We start from the raw sequence: 20486 nt of genomic DNA, 5'->3' as shown, positions 1-20486 counted from the left end.
CCACCCCAGCCGCCCCAGGAGAAGAGGAAAAAGAGGGAGGCCCCCCCAGGTGAGGGAAAAAGGGAAAGATAGGGAGGAGAGGGCCCCTCGCCACCCCCCAACCCAGGTGAGAGGGTAGGGAACCTCTCCCCCCCCCAGAGGGAAACCCCCGACCCCCCCCAACGGCCACCACACCAGGACAAGATAAATGTTACTTTTAATTTGCTTTCAATAGTGTGACTTCTAAATTTCTGTGATTTTTGGACAGGTTTTCTGCTAGTCTTACTCATTATTATTTTCATATCTATTGTTGGCTTTCAGCATTTTGCTGCTTATTCACTTTTTACCACTTAGCATAATGAAATTTGCTCACGTGAGGTTTCTTTCTCTCTGATATACTAGTAACTAGTTTGTTAAGTGCAAGGTAGTCATTTCCATGCAAGTAAGAAAAGATTCAGACCTCAAAAAAGATTCAGATCTCAAACGTCACACCCAGCTGCAGCCTGAGTTGTTAAAATGTTGTTCTTCAACTTTGTGATATATTTTCTTATTTGGTTTTAAGTAGCTTTATGGTTTTCACTGTATGTGTTCATAATTTCTGTGCGCCATATCGGAAATACAGTACTACCTATTACAGCTCCATTGATACGGCAGACCTTCTGACTCAAAAGCTCTCCCCCAAGGGATATTTGGATATTTATTTATATATAGTCAATATAGGCACAGAGTTAATTTTTTAAACTTTTTTAATGGTGGTGTGCCTAGTGATCTTTTTCATGGAACAAGTGTTTTTGGATATGGGCAGACATAGGTTGCTGTGGTGATGGGGTGTGTGCTTGAGGTGTCAGAAAAAGAGTGTCTTTAGAGCAAGGTGTGCTGGGAAGAAGTGGAGGAAAGAGAGGGCCATGTTGGGCAGGCTGGCTGAAGGCTGGCTGGGAGAGATTTCTTGCGCTCCAGTGCTGCACTGCTGTGGGGAACCAGCCTCTCTTGAAACAACCATGCTGTAAGATCTAGACTCCCTCCAGCAAACTGAAGGTGTCAATAGGTGAGTAAATCCTATTTCTTAAAGCTACAACAGTCTCTGCCACGTCTTCAATTCTCCAAAGGAGAGCAAACCCTAGGTGAGCCGCTTGAATCTTACTACCACTTAGCAGAGTGGGGTTAGTGCCCAATCTCTGTATCAGTATATTCCCAGGACCTGGTACTGAGAGCCCACTGCTTTTGGATGCAGAGTTGCCACTGACAAGCCTACTGTCTATGAATTTGTCAACTCTCCCCTTAGACCCACCTCAGCAACTGACTCCTCCGCGCTTCCTACATTTACAAAGCTTTCTCAGAAACACAGAGATCAGCATTTGTACTGCGCCCAAGGAAACTGTGTTTCCCTGGTAGACCAGATTGCTGCAAGAAAATTATTCCACTCTGTGCTTACAGATCTCACTGCAACCAGCACATTCTATCCAGGCAACCTCCAGATGCTAGCTACAGTTCAGTCCTTGACAATAAAACAAAGGTTTGAAATCAGTTTGTTACTCCTCTGATAAAAGTCATGCTCTTTGGCTGTTCTAAATGATTAACATGGAGGTAATATGACTGTTGGTTTTCACTCTCTGCAGAAACATTCCCCATGGTATTGTGAGCATATGCGATAAATAATTCTGCCCAAGGCAGTTCTAGGTTTATTTGCAAAATATGTGCATGACTTCAATGTATTATTGAAAACTTCAATACAAAATAAAAATGGAGTTAAAAGGGAAGAAACCCAAAGGACGCTATCCAATTTTCTTAATGAATTAATTTAAATGTAGGAATGAAAATGCTGAGTCCTTGTACAACAATTCTAGAAGCGCTTCAAGTTGAGTAATTGATCTTAATTCCTGGAAAAGGTTATTTTAGCGCATACAAAGAACAATCAAGTGTGGTAGAATTTCCTGCTGAAAAACAACAAAGAAGATTATTGTGGTGCATTAAAGATTAACAAATTTATTTTAGCTTCTGATGAAGTGAACTGTAGCCCATTAAAGTCTGATATGGTTCAATTCTAGTGGACATTTTAAAGGAACTGCAAAATTTAGAGAAATGAGAGACCCCCACCCCAGGTTTCTATGGATCACTTCATATTAATTGTACTCCAGAAGCAGAACAAAAATGTTTTATTAAACTTTCCTATTGGATGCCAAGTAGACCAAACCTCCACTAATTATGCAGTTCCCCTGGTAATCAGTTTCATGCCCAGTAATCAATTCTGTGACAATGACTGAAGCTACACAGCATAAAATGCTTAATGTTACTTGTCAATATCCATCGGAAATTACATCCATTTCAGTGGAGAATGTCAAAAGTTATTAAGGCGTTTTGGTTGAGAAATGTATTCTTTCCACCTAAGCGGCTCACAGAAGTTCACTGCCAGCCAGTTCAAACTCTGCCATCAACTTTGGCGGCAATTGCCCTATTTCTCCAGTAGACTTTGGGGGTTACTGGCAGCCACTTTTCTTCTGTAAGCATGATGGAATATCTGTTTATTGCCCCTGAACTGAAGCCAACAGTTTGCATGTTACAGGGTAATGATAGGAGCTTGGCAGAGCCAGCCCAAGACATTTTGCCACTTGAGGCAGGTCCCAAAATGGTGCCTCCCTCCCCGCTATGAAAGAAGGGGTGAGTGAAGCTCTACATCAGGAAAAGCAGGGGGGGGAGAAAAATCAACATTTGGATCTGCTGCCCCTGGGGATCCTGCCACCTGAGGCAGTTGCCTCACCTGGCCTCATAAGTGGGTTGAATCTGAACATTGATTCACAGGAGGCTCAGTAAGCATGGGTGCCTCCGGATTTTGTTTCCTACATTTCGGTCTTATCCATGAGAGGATTTATCCAGCATCGTCTCTTACTTGGTAGACATGCAAACTCCCTCTACAGCTGGACTGAAGTTCATTGGATTCTCTTCTTAGTGACCCTGCTCCCTGGATTGGCTTCCTGTTGCACTTCAGATCAACTTCAAGCTGGTAATCATTACTTTAAAAGCTCTTGACCTTTGAGTATTGTCATTTCCTCACCATCCCTCACTTGCTACTTCTGCTAAATCCAAGTTCATCTATCTGTGCTCAATTTGTCTTCCTCTTTTTTCATTGCATTCTCAAACCTTCCAGTTTCTGTCTCTCGGTATGTATCCAAGCACTCAAAACCTACTTATTTAGCAAAACAATTGCCTCCACCATCCTAACCTCACCATGCCGCCTTCTCCTTAGCATTTGATTTTAAAAGGTAAAGGTAAAGGGGCCCCTGACCATCAGGTCCAGTCGTATCCGACTCTAGGGTTGCGGCGCTCATCTCGCTCTATAGGCCGAGGGAGCCAGCGTTTGTCCGCAGACAGCTTCTGGGTCATGTGGCCAGCATGACAAAGCCGCTTCTGGCGAACCAGAGCAGCACATGGAAACACCGTTTACCTTCCCGCTGGAGCGGTTCCTATTTATCTATTTGCACTTTGATGTGCTTTCGAACTGCTAGGTTGGCAGGAGCTGGGACCAAGCAACGGGAGCTCACCCCGTTGCAGGGATTCGAACCGCCAACCTTCTGATCAGCAAGCCCTAGACTCTGTAGTTTAACCCGCAGCGCCATCTGATTTAGTGTTTCCATTTGGAAAAAGAATAATCACTGTGTGGCTACACCACATTGTGGCAATAAATGTGGACCGTAACCCATACTGCCCCAAGATATGAAGACTTTCACCAGCACCAACAGTTGTACCCAGCTGACGCTACCAACATCTAGCAGTAGTGTTCAGATTCCACACTCGGTGGGGGGCGAGCCACTCTAAGCTGCCAAAATGCAGAAAATCAGCCCTGTTAAGGCTATATTACAGGCATCCCCAAACTTCGGCCCTCCAGATGTTTTGGACTACAATTCCCATCTTCCCCAACCACTGGTCCTGTTAGCTAGGGATCATGGGAGTTGTAGGCCAAAACATCTGGAGGGCTGCAGTTTGGGGATGCCTGCTATATTATGTACCAGCCCTCCCATCATTAGAGAGCGGATGGGTGGTGACTGAGGGGAAAGGGCTTTTGAGTGATGGCATCCTATTTCTGGAATGCACTCCCTAGAATTGCTTTCCTGGTGCCTTCATTGTTGAGTTACAGACTTTCAATTGAGTGTTTTTTTGTATGTGCCTGCATTCATGCTGTTTCACACTATTTCATAGAGGTTTGGTGCTTGAGCCTCTTTTTCATGTTTTAGATTTGTATTGATATGCTTACAATTTTACATTTTGGCAGTCACTTTGAAAGCTTCAGATTAAATCATCATACTGATTAGAAGGAGCAGTTATAGTTTGTCCTCATGTTGCTGGATTCCAGAATATACCGTTACAAATAAGGGAAGTGTCCCATGAAGTCTCCGAGAGCTTCCAGCATCCATTCTGCAGACAGTCTTCATTCAGGCACTGAAAGAATGAGGCATGTTAAAAGACACATGGAACAAGTTGTTTGGGCAAGCTCTCACTCAACAGTGCCTGAAGTGAAAACAGCAAACATATTCTGAGTGAAAAAAAATCAGGGAAGCCTTGGAGAAATGTTTGATTAACTTGTCACTTGAGATATCCCTGAGATCTGTTATCTCTCATATTCTATTTGTGTTTATTGTAGGTGAAGTCAAATAGCAACCAGGATTTCCTTATCATCCACTTACACTTTGATTTTTGTGTTTGTGTTACCAAGGGGAAGACAAGGCTTCTTCATTTCTGTATATGCTTCATTCACTTATGTGCTATATTTTCACTGATTCTTGAAACTCAAACGAAGTTCAGCTCAAAAAATATTGAAGAACAACAACAAAAATTAGGTAGCAGGAGGCAAGAGGTTTGATGGAGAGGAATCCTAGAGGAACAATAACAGAGATACTTCTGCCAAGAGACTGCAGTAAAGAAATAATCAACAAGAGATGAATGAACAGGAAAAACAATGGGTTACTTTTCAAACTCATTCTTCATCCTTTTTCATCTGGTTAGCAGAAAATCTTAGCCAGAATCTAACATATTTAGGATTCCCTTTTGAACCCCTATGCAATGATACAGACTATGTATTTTGTACCTATACATAGTGGTACCAAACTTAATTTAGACTCTGGACCTAATGGTCTCGAAGCAGACTCCAGATTGTATCAGTCTCAGAGTAGACCCCATTGAAATGAATGGGCGCAAGTTAGTCATGTTCATTAACTTCAATGGGTCTCTGAGTTGAACTAGCATTGGATAATGAGTGAATTGGCCCTTCATCATCACCGTTTGTGGTTATCTGTTCAGAGTCAACCAGGTTCTTGGATTAGGAAGATGTGTACTATAATGTGCAATGCAATTTGGACATGGGAGAGACAGAGAAAGAGGTGGCTATAGATAGATATAGAAAAAGATATTCACACACACACACACACACACACACACACACACACACACACACAATAATGAACTATATATTCATTATAGCTATAGGATAATCAAACAGCACTTCACACATGCTTCCTCTGGGTCCCTTTTGGAATTTGGTTAATCACAAAAATGTGTGTGTGTGTGTGTGTGTGTGTGTGTGTGTGTGTGTGTGTGTTACTGTGATAATCAATACAGAGATTTTATCTATGTAGCGAAATGTTTCAGCTTCTGATCATTTTTTTTATCAGAGAAGCTGACAAAGGCAGAAGCCCAAATCTTTTGCCACATTAATAAAATTCCTGTTCCATTATTCACAGTAATATATATTGCAGGGGAAATCCCCAGGAATCAATGATAAAACCCAAATTGCTGCCTTTGCCCCATTTATGGCTTTGTTATCTATTTCTGAGCAGGTGCAATCTTTTCTGGCTTGCTCTAGCATGAGCTCCAGTCTCCCAGCATTGTGAGAATGTGCCTTTCCCCAGCACTAGCAGGTGCCCGGTAGAATTCAGTTACTGCTTTTCTTCCTACTCTTAATAGCTTCTTCTTGCACTTGTAACCTAGTTAGTCAACAGTCTGTCAGCGGCTTGTAAATACTACATGGACACAATATTTCACTTGAGAGAAAGAGAGAAGGGAGTTGGAAAACTCGGCCAGCTTGAATAGGCAAAGGATAAATTGCCCACACAGTAAGCCCTAATCCTTGTTCTTTAAGAGGTACATGAATGGGTTTGCTGTGCCAGGAAAGAAGAAAGCAAAATAATATCAAAGGCTTGTTTGTCAGTGGTGCGCAATGAAGCAGACCATTGTTCACATTAACATGAGGCATAACAATGACTTATGCAAACTACAAGAGGTGACTTCAGCAGGTGCTTTAAAAGGTCAGTTTCCCATTTCCATGTAAGTTCATAAAACCTGGAAATGGCTGAAAATACAGACAAGTTGAGATGTAACATGCTTTTTGATGTGTAAACTTTTTTATTCTTATTTATATATATAAAAAAAACATTATGGCCATATCTGTTTACAGGTATCATTCTCTTAAAAAGCAAAAAAAATGCATCGATGAGGTGGTTGTACCAGGTGCAATTAAAGTTTCAAAAACACATTCCAGAAAAATCAGTATTATCCCCAATGTAAAATATTATCCATTTGTTTCATGAATGCATACTTACTATTGAAATCCTAAAAAATAGTCAATTCTTCAAAAAAGAATCCTCTGGCAACGGTCAGTTAACTTCTTAGTTATGCTACTTCAGACTGGCTGTCTGAAAAATTGTGATTTATTCTGCCATGAGTGAAAGAAGAGTCCCATGAGTGCTTTACCACACATCTGGACATGGCTCTGGCCCTGTAAATGCCAATGGAAGGAGAACATCAGTATGTGCAAACCAATGGGGATGCAGGATTCCTTCTCCCACTGAAAACAGCAGAGCAGCTTTGATGGGCAGGGAAGCTCCACATTTGAACTAGAGCTCCATACATACATTTAAGCTACACCGCACTCATAAGAAATCAGTTTGCAGGCATGTGTGTACAGGCTAGAGACAATGTTGGTGCGCCAGCTAAATAAGGCTTAAGCACTTCTAACTTCTTCTGGACTTGTGCCTTGTAGCTTTGTGCCTGCTCTGGAATCCTGAAGAAGCACAGAACCATAGAGTTGGGAAGGGATCCCCGAGGGTCATCTAGTCCAACCCCCTGCAATTGCAGGAATCACAGCTAAAGAACCCCTGACAGATGCCATCCAAACTCAAGAATCCCTGATGCCACCCAAACTCTGTTTAAAAACTTTCAATGAAGGAGAGTCCACCACCTTCCGAGTGATGGACACCAGACTGTCCTCTCCAGACTGTCCTTTCCAATCGAACGACCACTGAACTCCTTGCCAGACAGAATCTGCTAGAGACTAATACCCCAGCTCAGAAGTGGCCAATCTGCCCTGAGCACTCCTATGAAACCATGAGAGAAGACATAATGTGCCCCAAATGAGGTACCTTATTCAACTAGCACAGGACATCATCGGACAGAGCCACAATGCAGGCAGTTTGCCTAAAACGGAAATAAAACTCCTCCCGTGTCTAATCCTCTTCTTTCTCTAGCAAAGAGCGAATAATTAAGACTCAGATGTTTCAGATTTTAGTAGCTGCAATGAGCGGGAGAAATCACAAAGGTTATAATGGTGGGGCCTTTATAATTGCATCTTTCTGCAAGAAGTATTATCACACAGTTAAAGGGGGGAGAAGGAAGGGAAATACAAATACCAGTCCCAAACCCCTGGTTCATTTCTTAGCATTTTCTCCCTGCGTTGCTAAAATGAGTCATCTTTGCAACAGGTTTGCAATGCCATTGTTAAGCTTGTCGTTTTGTGGCACTGTGCTGGCATAGCCGATGGCATGTCCCGCTGTGTAAACATGTGTGCACCTGAGCACTTTAGAAACACACCACAACTTTGTATATACTAGTACGCACTTCTACAGAAGGGTCACCATCTCCTCTCCCTAGAAAATTGCTTTGCTTTAAAAGGAAGTTCCTGCATTTGAAATGTTAGCCATAGCAGGCTCTCCAGCGAGAAAACCATTTCAAAGCTGGGCACAAGTAACACTTTCAGCGTTCAGTGGCTACCTCTGCTTCCCTTCCTCTGGTTGTAGCATCACATCTGACAGCTGTTTTGTTTCACTGAATAGAGCTGTCACATTCAAAGCTAAGAGGCAGCGCTGAGACTTGCTGCCTGTTTCTACAGTCAGAAGAGGACTGGTCTGAAAGGAGGGGCATCAGTTGTGCTCTGTAGAATGGAGACATTTAAAATAAATAAATAAAAGGGCCAATTCAACTAAGAAATTTGCCTTAAAGGAAGAACTTGGGTAACCTTAGAATTGTGAATATATGTGTTTTTAACCACCATCACCAGCCAGAAACTATCATGACCAGTTTTTATTTAAACGAATACTCTTTTTACAATGTTTAAATGATGTCCCCGATTGCCTTCCCACCCCACACCCTTTTAATCATATTCAGGATGTTTGTCTTATTAGACAAGGAAGTTATTTGCCATCGACTGGGATGGTGGGGTGTGTGGAATCAGGAAGATGTTTAACACAATTATTGACTTTTCCCCCCCTGTGCTGCTATGAATGTTTTTTTTCCATGTGGTGTAGAATAACACCAGTAATTTGCTTTTTCTCTAGGACAAATCAAAGAAAATGTTTATAAACCAAACTTGAAATTAGAAAAAAAAATATGAAAGCTGACATGCTTATGGTTACTCCAAAATAATAATAATTTAAAAATTCCCTATCCACACTGAAATGTCCTTGTGCATGAAAGGAGGTTTTCTTGTGCAGACACCCTGCACAAATGAAAATGTTAACAATCAATGCAAATCAGGTAACACTGTAAAGTAAAGCAAAAAGGCTGCATCTATCATTTTATCTATTTACAGTCACAGGTAGGAGAAATAAGTTAGCATTGAACGCAGTCAGTGGAGTAACGTCAAGGGAAGAGCACCTTATCTTAACCCTTTAAGAACCCAGTTGCTCTTCAGCATCACAAATCTAAAAGGAGCTCATCCTTTTGAGAGGTACTATGCTTCTCGGTTGTGAAACTTTTAATGCTTGTTTCTTTCAGCTGATGGGAAAAGAGGAAATAAAGCCTTTTAACAATACTGCATACATAAACAAAAAAACATAAACATTGTGTTTTTTTGAAAAAAATACATATAGGGTGTATAATAAAACACTGGCCATTGTCGAGCTTATGCTAACAGTTTACAAAGCCAAAAATCCAACACCACATTGGAAATCTTGGTATTTAATACTGTCATTTTTAAGATGGATGAGATGGCTCTGAAGGTTCATTCTGATGTGTCTTTGATTATTTTTCCCCCACCCCACATATATTTCAAGTTCTCAAGAAATATTTAAAGTGGTTTCAAAGCTGCTTTCTCCTACAAAAGTTAAAGAAGTACAGATCTCAAAGATGCAATACTGTAGTTTTGCATGGACGTCAGGGACATATCGTCCAAAGGGCAAAAATAGAAAGAAAGTGCTTCTGAAATATATGACTTATATTTTCATCTTTGTTGCTTCCCTTACACACTCCAATCAGTTAATTTCAGTTTGCCATAAGCCCAGTCTGTAAGTGTATAGAAACAATACCTACAAACAGGTCTCTAGATCCATCACTGGGCAGAAACATCTCCACCTGGGCCAAGGCCAAAGTCACCTGAAGTCTTTGAGAAGTCAAAGGTCATTCACTGGAAAAGACACCACCCACTTCCAAAGCCCAACCAGAGCTGAGCCTCTCTTCCGTAAACAAGTCTTGAAAACAAACTTGAGTCCATCCCTCACACAATCCTTTTCCGGTCTATCCTGCAGAGAATCTTTTTAAAGGATCTCCTGAAGTCATGGTTGAAGATGGTGTAGATGACAGGGTTGAGGGAACTGTTACAATAACCAAACCAGAAGAAGAACTTGAAGAGTGTATCGGGCACAGGGCAGCTCTTACAAACGGCAGTCAATGTGTAGGTGAAGAAGAAAGGGAACCAGCAGACCACAAAAACCCCAATCACAACCGCCAGCACAAAAGTGAAGCGTTTCTCTCGGTTCTGCCTGCCTCTCCACCGGGAAGCTTTCGCATCTCTTTCCTCCTCAACTCTGTTTGGCAAAGTGTCCCCAGGCTTAATCTGGCTTAGCTTGGTCTTCCCCTTGCCCCTTTGCGGCCTCTCCTGCTTCCTACTCTGACGGGTCTCATTGTGTTCCGATGAAGAGGTGTCCTCCAGGTCTATACCGTTGACTTCTTCCCTCTCCTGGCTTCCTCCTGCCACAGCCACCTTCTCCCCATTGAGCTTGGTCATGGCGGGCATGTCATCCTTATCTGCCAGACCATTCTGCCTCCTCTCCATGGCCTCTGCTCTCTTGCCAGGAGGCACCCGAGTCCTCCTCTTGGCAATCTGGTAGATGCGCATGTAGACCAGGATCATGATAAGGCAGGGAGCAAAGAACGAGCCGATGCAGGAAGAGATGATGTACCACGTCTCTTTGTTGATGCTGCAACTGGGTGCCTTGCTCTCCGCATTCAATTTCGCTTGCTGGCTGTCGGGGTCGCCCTGTTTCATGATGGAGATGAGGGGCGGGAAGGAGATGACCGCAGAGATGACCCAGACGAGGAAAATGATGCTCTTAATGCGGCGCGGCGTGCGCTTGAGGTTGTACTCAATGGCTTGGGTGATGGACCAGTAGCGGTCGAGGCTGATGGCACAGAGATGCACGATGGAAGAGGTGCAGAAGAGCACATCTAAGGCCAGGTAGATCTCGCACCACACCTTGCCAAAATACCAGTGGTCCATCACCTCATTGGCCAGAGAGAAGGGGATGACCAGGGTGGCCACCAGGATATCGGCCGAGGCTAAGGAGACCAGGAAGAGGTTCTGAGGGGCCTTGAGCGCTCGGCTGGTGAAGATGGCAATGATGACCAAGACATTGCCAAAGATGGTGACGAGCATGAGCAGCGTGGCGAGGGTGATGAGGGCCAAGGTGGTGTACATGGGGTAAGGGAGGCCACCTTTCTGCCCACCATCGCTCCCATTCAGGCTCCCGTTGCCATCCATGTGCTGGGGGTAGCTGCTTTCCTCCAGCAGCGGGGGGTGCAGGTGTGCCAGGGAAGAGATTCCCCCCCTCTCGGTGAACGGGCTCCCCAGGTTAAACATCAACCCGAGCTCGGTAGGCTGTTGGCGGATGTGACCCTAACACACACCCTGCGAGGAAGGGGAGAGGAGGAGGGAGCTCTGGGTGCCCGGTGGATCAAGCAAGTCTGGTCTGGGGAAGCTAGAAAGAGCAACCTTAATCCAGTCAGCAGGAACAAGCGCTGCCTTCAGCTTTCCCGGTCCCGGTCGACGATAACCGACGAGAGAAGGAGCAGCAGCAGCGATCTCCACTGGGGAGGGAATCGGCTCCGATTCTGCCGTCTCCGGGTCTCCCTTCGGCCAGGGAAGCGCGCGGCTGGCCTCTGCCCTCCCAGCCCTCGCTAGCTCATCTCCGGGCGTATCGACGGGACGAAGTCGACCCCGTCTTCCGCCTCTCCCGCAAAGTCGCCAATAAGTCCAGCCTGGAAGGGAGGGGCTCCTCAGGAAGCCATTCGGAAGCCGCCGGGGCTGGGAGACGACGAAAGTCCCGCTTACCTTCGCGGGGAGGGCTCCGGAGAGTTGAAAGGGCGGCGAGGCAGGTAGGACCTCCCCACCCACCAGGGACGGCTTCTGCTCCCCGTCGCCGGCGGAGCAGATCCCAGACAGCAGCGAGAAACGCCGCGCGGTTCGCTGAAGCCAGTCGCCGGGCGCGAGGGAAGAGGGAGGAGGACTCTCGGCGGGCTTTGCTGCCAGGCGGAGGAGGAGGTGGCGGCGGCGCGGGGGGCGCGCCCGGCAAACTCTCGTCGGTGGCGGAGCCAGCGCCGTCCGCAGCCAGTGGCGCCCGTTCGAGCACTGCCTTCCCGGCTCCCGGCTCGCTTTATAGCCCGGGATCGGTCCGGTGGTACCGAGCAGCAGCGTCAGCGCCACGTGGGGACGGCCCCCTGCGCGCTTCTCCGCCTCTGCCTCGCAAGAGCGCCGCGCTCCTCGCTCGCTCCCCAGGCGGAGAAGGGGGAGAGAAGGAAACTCCGACGGGCCACGGGCAAGACGCGCGCCCTTGCCCACCTGCTCCCCTCTGAGGGCGCTCGCGCGAAGCCCAGCAACTTCCCACGGAGCTGGGTGGACGCGAGCGAGCGCCCCACCCGCACAGCTACAGTGATTTCTTGCGCACACTTTCGAGCCACGGACACACCCAAGGCAGAGCAATCTACCATCTACCTTTCTTTCTCTCTATCTCTCCCACACTGCATAGCTGCCAAGTTTTCCCTTTTCTCGCGAGGAAGCCTATTCAGCATAAGGGAAAATCCCTTTAAAAAAGGGATAACTTGGCAGCTATGCTCTCACACACATGCACCTGACAGCTATGCATATCCTATGCATAGCATTCAGCGTTGTACAAAGCCACCGTCTCTCTGATCCAGGCACCCCCAAACTGCGGCCCTCCAGATGTTTTGGCCTACAACTCCCATGATCCCTAGCTAACAGGACCAGTGGTCAGGGATGATGGGAATTGTAGCCCAAAACATCTGGATCCCTGATCCAGGTAAAGTTAGGCAAAACCAACAAGTGGTATTTGCTTGCACTGGCTCTTGAGGAACTGGCCTGGGGCCAGCACACAACTGCTCATCTGCACAAGAGCAGCACGCACCTTGCACAGCCATTGCACAAGTCCCTCCTTGGGTCACTTCTACAACCTCTGTGCACAAAGACTGATAAGAGCTGCAGAGACCAGCATAGGCCACTTGCACCCCTTGCGAATCCACACAGCACATGCCCAGATCCCTTGGCTAAGGAATGTCTACATCCTTCCCCATACAAATAGGCACCTCTTTATTCTGTACACAGAGATCCTACCATAGGCTCAGCCAGGATTTTTTTGGGGGGGGGCAGAACCAAGTTATCTGTGACGCAAATGGTCAGTTAAGTATTTTTATGGATCCTACACCCACTGCTTACATCAGGGCTAGCTAGCCAACATGGCACCTGACAGATGTTGTCAGAGTCCAAATCCCATCATTCCTCACATTGTTGCCTGAGACTGATGGCAATTGGAGTTGTGGGTAAACAACATTTAGAGGTCACCATGATAGCTATTCCTTGCCTTACAGCATCCACATTCTCCCCTCAGACATACACTCAAAGGACAGCGCTAAAATAAATCTATGCACATGCATGCGCACGCACACACATCTCCAGATTATGCATAGGGATTCCCAAAAGACACTCAAGGCCCAATCCAGGGAAACAAGCAATTTTGTAAAGTCCCATTGATTTCAATGGGGAAATTGAACACTGACTCGTGGTTTTTCACTAGGAAAAGCCATGTAAATTCTTAATTCTCCCACTGAAATCAATGAGCCTTTAAAAGCATGCTTAGCTTGGGTTGTATCAGGCCCTGTGTTCTCAAAACTAGCCTGCCTTCTTGGTTCATCACTGAACATCCCTGTTCCTCTAGAAAAACCTAGTAATCCCTTCATAATCAAGGCCCATCCACACCATATATTTCAAGCACATCCAATGCACATTTATAGTGCATTACTTTCTCCAAAGGTTCCTGGGAACTATAGTTATGGATGCTGGGAACAGTAATTGTGTGAGGTGGAAACTGCTGTTCCCAAGGATTCTTGGAGGGAAGTCTTGTGCTATAATTGTTCATTGGATGTGCTTTAAATGCGTGGTGCAGATCCAAAGCTTCAGTGCCCACTTATTCTCAAGTATGACCTGAAGAGATGAGACTATTCCCAAAGAAGCGACCATCACAGCCTTAGTGTGTCCTGTTGAATTCTACACGACTTTCCTCTGTGTAGATATGTATAGGACTGCACTCCCACACTTCCTGTTGCCTCCACCCTAACATCCCATCTCACCTTTCACAACAGACTGAGCTTGGGGTGCCCCATTTAAGCCTCTGGTATATACGCACGTGAGTTTGCAGGCACAGCAAATTGTACGCATAGGTTAGTGAATAGTCTGCCTTCAGTTATTCAGGCATGTGCAAGGAGGCTGGGTGAGATGCTGTTTAGGTCCATAATCCCATTCCAATCTTAAGGTTCAGTAAACTGCATCAAAACACACGGTCCCTACAAGAAAGAATGTTGCATTCTGAGACTCCCCAGAACGCAAACACACCCACCTGCTGCGTAGCTTGATGCTTTGAAATAAATATGTGCAGAAAGTCCTGGTTTGTTTCAAGGAATATTGTTGTTTAGTCATCTTAGTCGTGTTCGACTCTCTGTGACCCCATGAAAAAGAGCATGCCTTGGAAACTCTCACTTTCTTCTCAAAGCTTCTCCTTTTTATGTCCATGGAGTTTTCTTGGCAAAACACTGGAGTGGTTTGCCAGTTCCTTCTCCAGGTGGATCACATTTAGTCCAAACTCTCGGCTATGGCCTGTCCGTCTTGGGTGGCCCTGCACAGCATAGCTCATAGCTTCTTGGAGCTATTCAAGCCCCTTTGCCACAACAAGGCAGTGATCCATGAAGGGGTTCAAGGAATATACTTCTGAGCAAATGTGCACTGGAGTGCAGTCTTAAGTATGCGAGCCTAAACTTCTCTCCTCAGATGTAAGCCTCATCAAGTTCGGCGGGGCTTCCTCCCAGGTAAGTGGGCTTGTACAATCATTCTTACCTTGTGTGTGACTTACTTCAGAGTAGACATGCATAGGCTTCTGCTTTACATCTTCATTGTACCTCTCTCATCCTCACACAGAAACATTGCCTATATCCCATCAACTCACAAAACTACAGGTTACCTTGGTCTCAGGCATTCCGTACTCATATTACATGAATCACCCACTTTATTATTTTATTTAAAAAAAAACAAATTAACATAAAAAGATGATACAAAGAATAGACCAATACAGTAAAGTAAAAGAAGAATACAACAAGATATTGGCCAGAAAGTTACCATTCTGAAATATCAAAATGAACTCATTCTATAAATTTGCTTGAACTACAGTGGTACCTTGGGTTACAGATGCTTCAAGTTACAGACTCCAGTAACCCAGAAATAGTACCTCGGGTTAAGAACTTTGCTTCAGGATAAGAACAGAAATTGTGTGGCGGCAGCAGGAGGCCCCATTAGCTAAAGTGGTACCTCAGGTTCAGAACAGTTTCAGGTTAAGAACGGACCTCCAGAACAAATTAAGTTCTTAACCCGAGGTACCACTGTACCTTCTTTCATCATATGTTAGTAAACTGTATTCCATATTTTATTAAACCAGCATTTGGGATTTATCAGCCCACAGTTCCAAATCATATTAATTTCAATGAGATAGTAACATGATTAATCTGACTCTGGATTCTATCTTTTGTACACCTGAGGATTCCAGTGCCTTTAAGAGCCGCGAGCAGGCTTTTCTCATTGCAGTACTTGTGTTTCAGTTTAGTTACTTCCATGAGATAATTCATTCTAGGTGCCTACTTCTCTGATACACATACAAAACCCACAGATCAATACAGAGATCTTTTTTTGGAGAGCAATACTTAGTGGGTACTCATAACTATCTTTTTAAGTGCATTGTTAAAACATACATGGTGGGGTTACTTGGCGAAGGGCCACAGCTCAGAGGTGCCAAATTTTTATCTCCCAGAGGGAAGATTCAGCGCTTGTATGAGTTTGCGGATCCTCTTGGCTGGACTGTGACAGCCCCACCCCCGCCCCGCCCCACCCCCCCTTCACTCTAGTTTAACACCTCAATATGCAAGTATTGTGCTTTGTGCATTTTCTTAGACAGGATCAGCTCTCATACCATTTGTCACCTGCTTAAGCGCTTCTCCTTACCTTTTCTGAACTGCTAATCACTGTGGTCAGGATTTACAGAAGGGTCTGGATTCAGATGGGCAGGGGAGTTCTTGGACACTGAAGAATGTGCAGCCCACTGTTGCACAGGAGCCTGCCTGGACCAGGATCACAAAGAGAGAGTTTCCATCTTTGTGTGTTATTCACAAAACCAGAACTTTATTGGAAGAGCCTCACCCATGCAGCTTAGGGAGGTAGTTGGAAAATGTGTCACATTTACTGTGGCAAAATATGGCTTTTGACAAGCATGTGTGCATGTGTTAAGGACAAGCGGGTTTTCTGTTCTGTTCCTTTATTTTGTGGGTTCACTCTGCTCTCTGTTTCACTCTTCCTGATTTACAAATTTGTTCCAGAACAGGAGTATGCACTTCCATCTCCTCCCCAAACACCCCCTCTCTGTGTTAGTAATCTACACAAACACATTATGTATGATTTCGTTCCGATTATGTGGTGCTTTGCCATTGTGCAACCTTCTGGGTGAACATCAGCAGGACAGCCCACAACCCAGAAAAAGAATTGTGATGCAAGTGGAGTAAGTGGATGCTCGGATTGCTTTTTCGCCAGTGCCCACACAGCTGCCCACCAGTGGTGTAGAATAGAGGAGAGATATGCCAAATTGCACAGGAAGAGTTCTATTTTTCAGAAACTGAAACAAACAGTGTATGATTTGTAAAGGGAGTGTGGACCATAGCCTAGTGGTGCAGTAGCTGCCTTGCATGCAGAAGGTTTGGATTCAATCCTGGGCATCTCTAGGTGGCACTGGGTGAGACCCCTGTCTGAAACCCCGGTGAGCTGCTGTCAGTCAGTGCAGACAATACTGGGCTAGATGGATGGACTCTGTAGAAAGCAGCTTCCTGTGTAGGATTCTTAAAGCACCAGAAACACAACTCAGTCACCTGAAACACCAAAATCCAGGGAGAAAGATGGAGGAGAATTTTCGAAAGCATCTGTAGTACGTTCGTGTTTGTGTGAAAGATAGATAAGAAAAAGAAGGGGGTGGCGGGCAGAACTCTTCATTTGTTTGTCTGATCTCCAAGAAGAAAATCAGAAGCAAGGCAAGGTCAGGGCTATGACGTTGATGCTCTTGGCTCAAAATGTTTGATGGCCAGGACTGCTTGCCTAATCATGAAATGTTTTATCTTTCCTGAAGAAGTAGTTCCTCAAACAGGGAGGCAAGAAAGTTCCATTTCAAATGTCTGTGCTATTCTCTTTATAGATATTTGTCTAACATCAGTCACCCCTGATGCCTCTGAGTGCCATAGAAAGGCATTCGGGTCATGTTGCCGTATGAATCATTGAAAGATCCCAGTTAGGGGAGCTGCTGTGTACAAACTTTGCCATCAAACAGAGTTCCTTCGGCATCCAAGCTTTGTATGTTTGGATTGAGCAAAGCAGGATTGCTCTGATTGCGGCAAATTTCATGTTTTGCTGCTACGTTTAAGCTCTGTTGCAAATGGTGACAAGGCGCTTTGGCACAATACCCCACACATGTCCATTTGTATACCCCTGTCCATTTCCACTCTTAAGCAGGACAGGTGTGCTTTCTTTTTCAAATATTGGACAGAAGAGGATGAACTGAAATCAAAACTCACATTTAGAGTTAAGGCGCTTTTAGATTCCTAAAGGGTGTGCTGGGAAGACCTTTGAGTGGCCCATGGCAAATCCTTGAGTGAGGGCCAGTGTGTAGGCAAAGTGTTAGTGTCACTGGCATTTATCCAACACATCACTAAGTAACCATCCCATCAGCAAAAGGATTTCCACTTGCACAATGAGACTTCCCTCCCATCCCTTTCACTTGCCCCCTGAATCTGTTCTGGGGTCGTCCCCAAATCACCACCACCCCTCAGAGCAGATTTGGGGAGGGTGCAGCGGGAGGAAGTTCCACTGTACAAATAAAAAATCCTTGCACTGATAGGATGGTTACATAGCCCTGCACTGTATACAAGGGACCATAGACATATCTTCAGCATCTGTTTTCATTTGGGAATATGTCACTTGCAAACATTGTTAGCGTGAGAAAACAGTCCATTTTAGTGTAGGTTTCACATCTGAATTCCTGACACAGGGAATTTGTTGGGGAAGAAATCGCCCATTAAAACAAGTTCCAACAAGATGTAGCCATAGTCACAAACTCATATATCTTTAAAAGCGGGTTGGACAAGTTTGTGGAGAAATAGGATGTGAATCCACTGTGAAAATAGGATGCTGGACTGGATGGGCCTTTGGCCTGATGCAGCGGAGCCCTTCCTATATTTCTGTGTTCTTAGTTGGACATACAGTCAACTCCATCTCAGCTCTGGTTCTGCTGTTGGCCTTGAAGGTTGACCTCCTCTTCAGCCAGAGTTCTCAGTCTCTCTGTATTGGTGACATCGAGTAAAATAGATAATCGCTGTGAGACAGTCCTTCACCCTCTCTCTTCCTGCCTCTACCTAGATAAAGTAAACTACATGTCCTCCGGGGAGGAGATATGACACTTCTGCATGCAGTGTCATGGCCAGTAACAATCTGTACAAAAGTATTCTTCGATATTTTTATTCATTTATTTTGACCATTTATATGCTGCTTAAATGCAATGGTCTCTTCACAGTATATCGCAACTTAGAACAAAAGGAATAATAATGAGGTAAAGCTATAAAATCAGAATCCAATTAAAATGTCTGCTGAGATTTGAAGAAGAAGAAGAAAAAGAAGAAGAAGAAGTCTTCAAGAGACAACAGAAATTCAACCAGAAAGGGACCTGTTTAACTTAGATTGGAAGAGACTTCCATTAAATTGGCCCCACAATACTGGCATGCGTCAAAGTCAAAGGGGGACTACTCACAGTGACTCCCCTGAAGATCTCCATGATTGGATAGGAAAATAAGGGATCAGGGAATCTCTGATATATCCTGGACCCTTGTTGTCAAGGGTCTTGACAATTAATACAAGTGAACCAGAACCTGCCCCAGCAGAGTACGGGCCGCACTGGAATTGTGTGCTGGCAATAGTCTGTTCCTATCAACCCTCTAGGTTTCCATCAGCTCGAGCCTCCAGAGCAGGCCCAAGTATAGCCCCACATAGAGCACATTGCAATAATTGAGTCCAGAGGTTACCAGAGCCTGAATCACCATGGCTGTCCATGAATGGTCTAGCCATAGCTAGCAAATGGCACTCCTGGCCAGGAGACTTCCAAACTCCAAAACTGTTCTTTCAAAAGGAGTGTGACCCCCATCCGGGACAGGCGCAGGAACCATCAACCCACAATGCCTCCATCTTCCCAGGGTAGTAATAGGAAGACCAAGTTTCTAAGTAATCCTGGCTGTCAGTGCTAAAACATCACAAGGTACTGGGAGAATGGGGTTATTATGGGAAGCGCTAAACAAAACAACGGCGGCTCATCCTATTAAGAACATCATTTCTAAGCCCCTGTTACCAGCTGACAATGTCTCCTGGTTTCATGGTAACTGTAAACATTAATCCATAATTTCAGGTGTTTTGTAAGCAAAATTAACTGGCTAATTAACAGTGCAAACCTTTACCGTACACGTCTACACAAAAGTAAATATCATTACGTTCAACTGCTCAGCACAGGAAATTCATAGTTAATAGATAGAAGAGTTGTGTTATAAAGGAAAATCCCCTCTATAACAACAACAACAAAAGTTCTGTTATGAAAGAAAAACCCAACATTGGAGCAAAAAACTAAAACATTGCTACAGAAAACAAAGAGTGCAAGGGTGCAACGACACCTACTGGTAGTATTAGGTCGCTGCAGTTAAGTTTACCAGCACTCTGATGATTTATTATTATTTTTTTCTACTTACATTCCAGCCAGAAGGCAGCAAGTCTGTTACATCCATCTGCAACTGATGGTTACTGACAGGCTCATGGTAGGGAAGTGACAATCTGAAGTGTCAGGGATTTGAAGAGCAGGCGGTGAGCAATCAGCATATTTGGTGCAGCAAGAGCAAAGTACGTCGATTCTGAAATTCACAAGTGTATTCAAAAGTGGCTTGGTGTTTTGTTTTGTTTTGTTTTTCTAAAATAGTGCAGCATTTCAAGAGGCAATAAAGAATTCCGAACCAGGATTAAAGGCAAGGTGATCTGGCTGTCTAATATATAAAACTAGATGCAACCTATGCCCCAATGTGATTTATGGCTGAAGAGTGATGACAAGCAAATGACTCCACAACAGCACCAAGAGAGAAATACTTTTGCAGGAAAGGAGAAAGGTGGGAATTAATCAACCACCACCATGGATCAAAGAGCTCTGAAACCCTTCATGACGGCACACAAAGGAATTGATGACAGCCATTCGCAGGGAGATGGTTAAGACTACTTTTCAAAAATGGATTTATAGCCTGATGTTATAAAACCATTTTGAGCTATGGTGGCTCAGCCAGAAGCAGCCAGAGAGCTGGCATTTCCCTGCGTTCCTCGGCTGCATCTCTACGCTTGCTTACTCAAGGGTAGGTCCCACCTGATCTGTGAGTGGGCCACTTTTAGGACTTTTAATAGTGCTGTTTTCACTGTCTGCATTTTAATAAATTTATTTTTATATTGTTTTTATAATTTATTTGCTTTTTAACTATGATCTTGTATATGTTTTTAGCTTTCTGTATGTTATCTGTGTTGTTCTAGTTTTTTCCTAAGCTGCCTTGAGTCCTGGTCTGGGGAAAAGGCAGGATATTAATAAATA

General features: G+C 44.7%; 1 protein-coding gene across 1 annotated transcript; it reads right to left on the bottom strand.

The window, feature by feature from the left end:
* Window positions 1-5453: 5453 nt before the first annotated feature.
* Window positions 5454-11106, bottom strand: ADRA2A (adrenoceptor alpha 2A). Its single transcript, XM_035133793.2, has one exon. The coding sequence runs from the start codon at window positions 11093-11095 to the stop codon at window positions 9734-9736; it is 1362 nt and encodes a 453-aa protein (XP_034989684.1). The 5' UTR covers window positions 11096-11106; the 3' UTR covers window positions 5454-9733.
* Between the last annotated feature and the right edge of the window lie 9380 nt (window positions 11107-20486).

Source organism: Zootoca vivipara, chromosome 5 (assembly GCF_963506605.1).
Source record: "Zootoca vivipara chromosome 5, rZooViv1.1, whole genome shotgun sequence".
Taxonomy (NCBI): Eukaryota; Metazoa; Chordata; class Lepidosauria; order Squamata; family Lacertidae; genus Zootoca; species Zootoca vivipara.
Note: the sequence above shows the minus strand (reverse complement) of the source record. Positions and strands in the feature narration are given on the sequence as shown.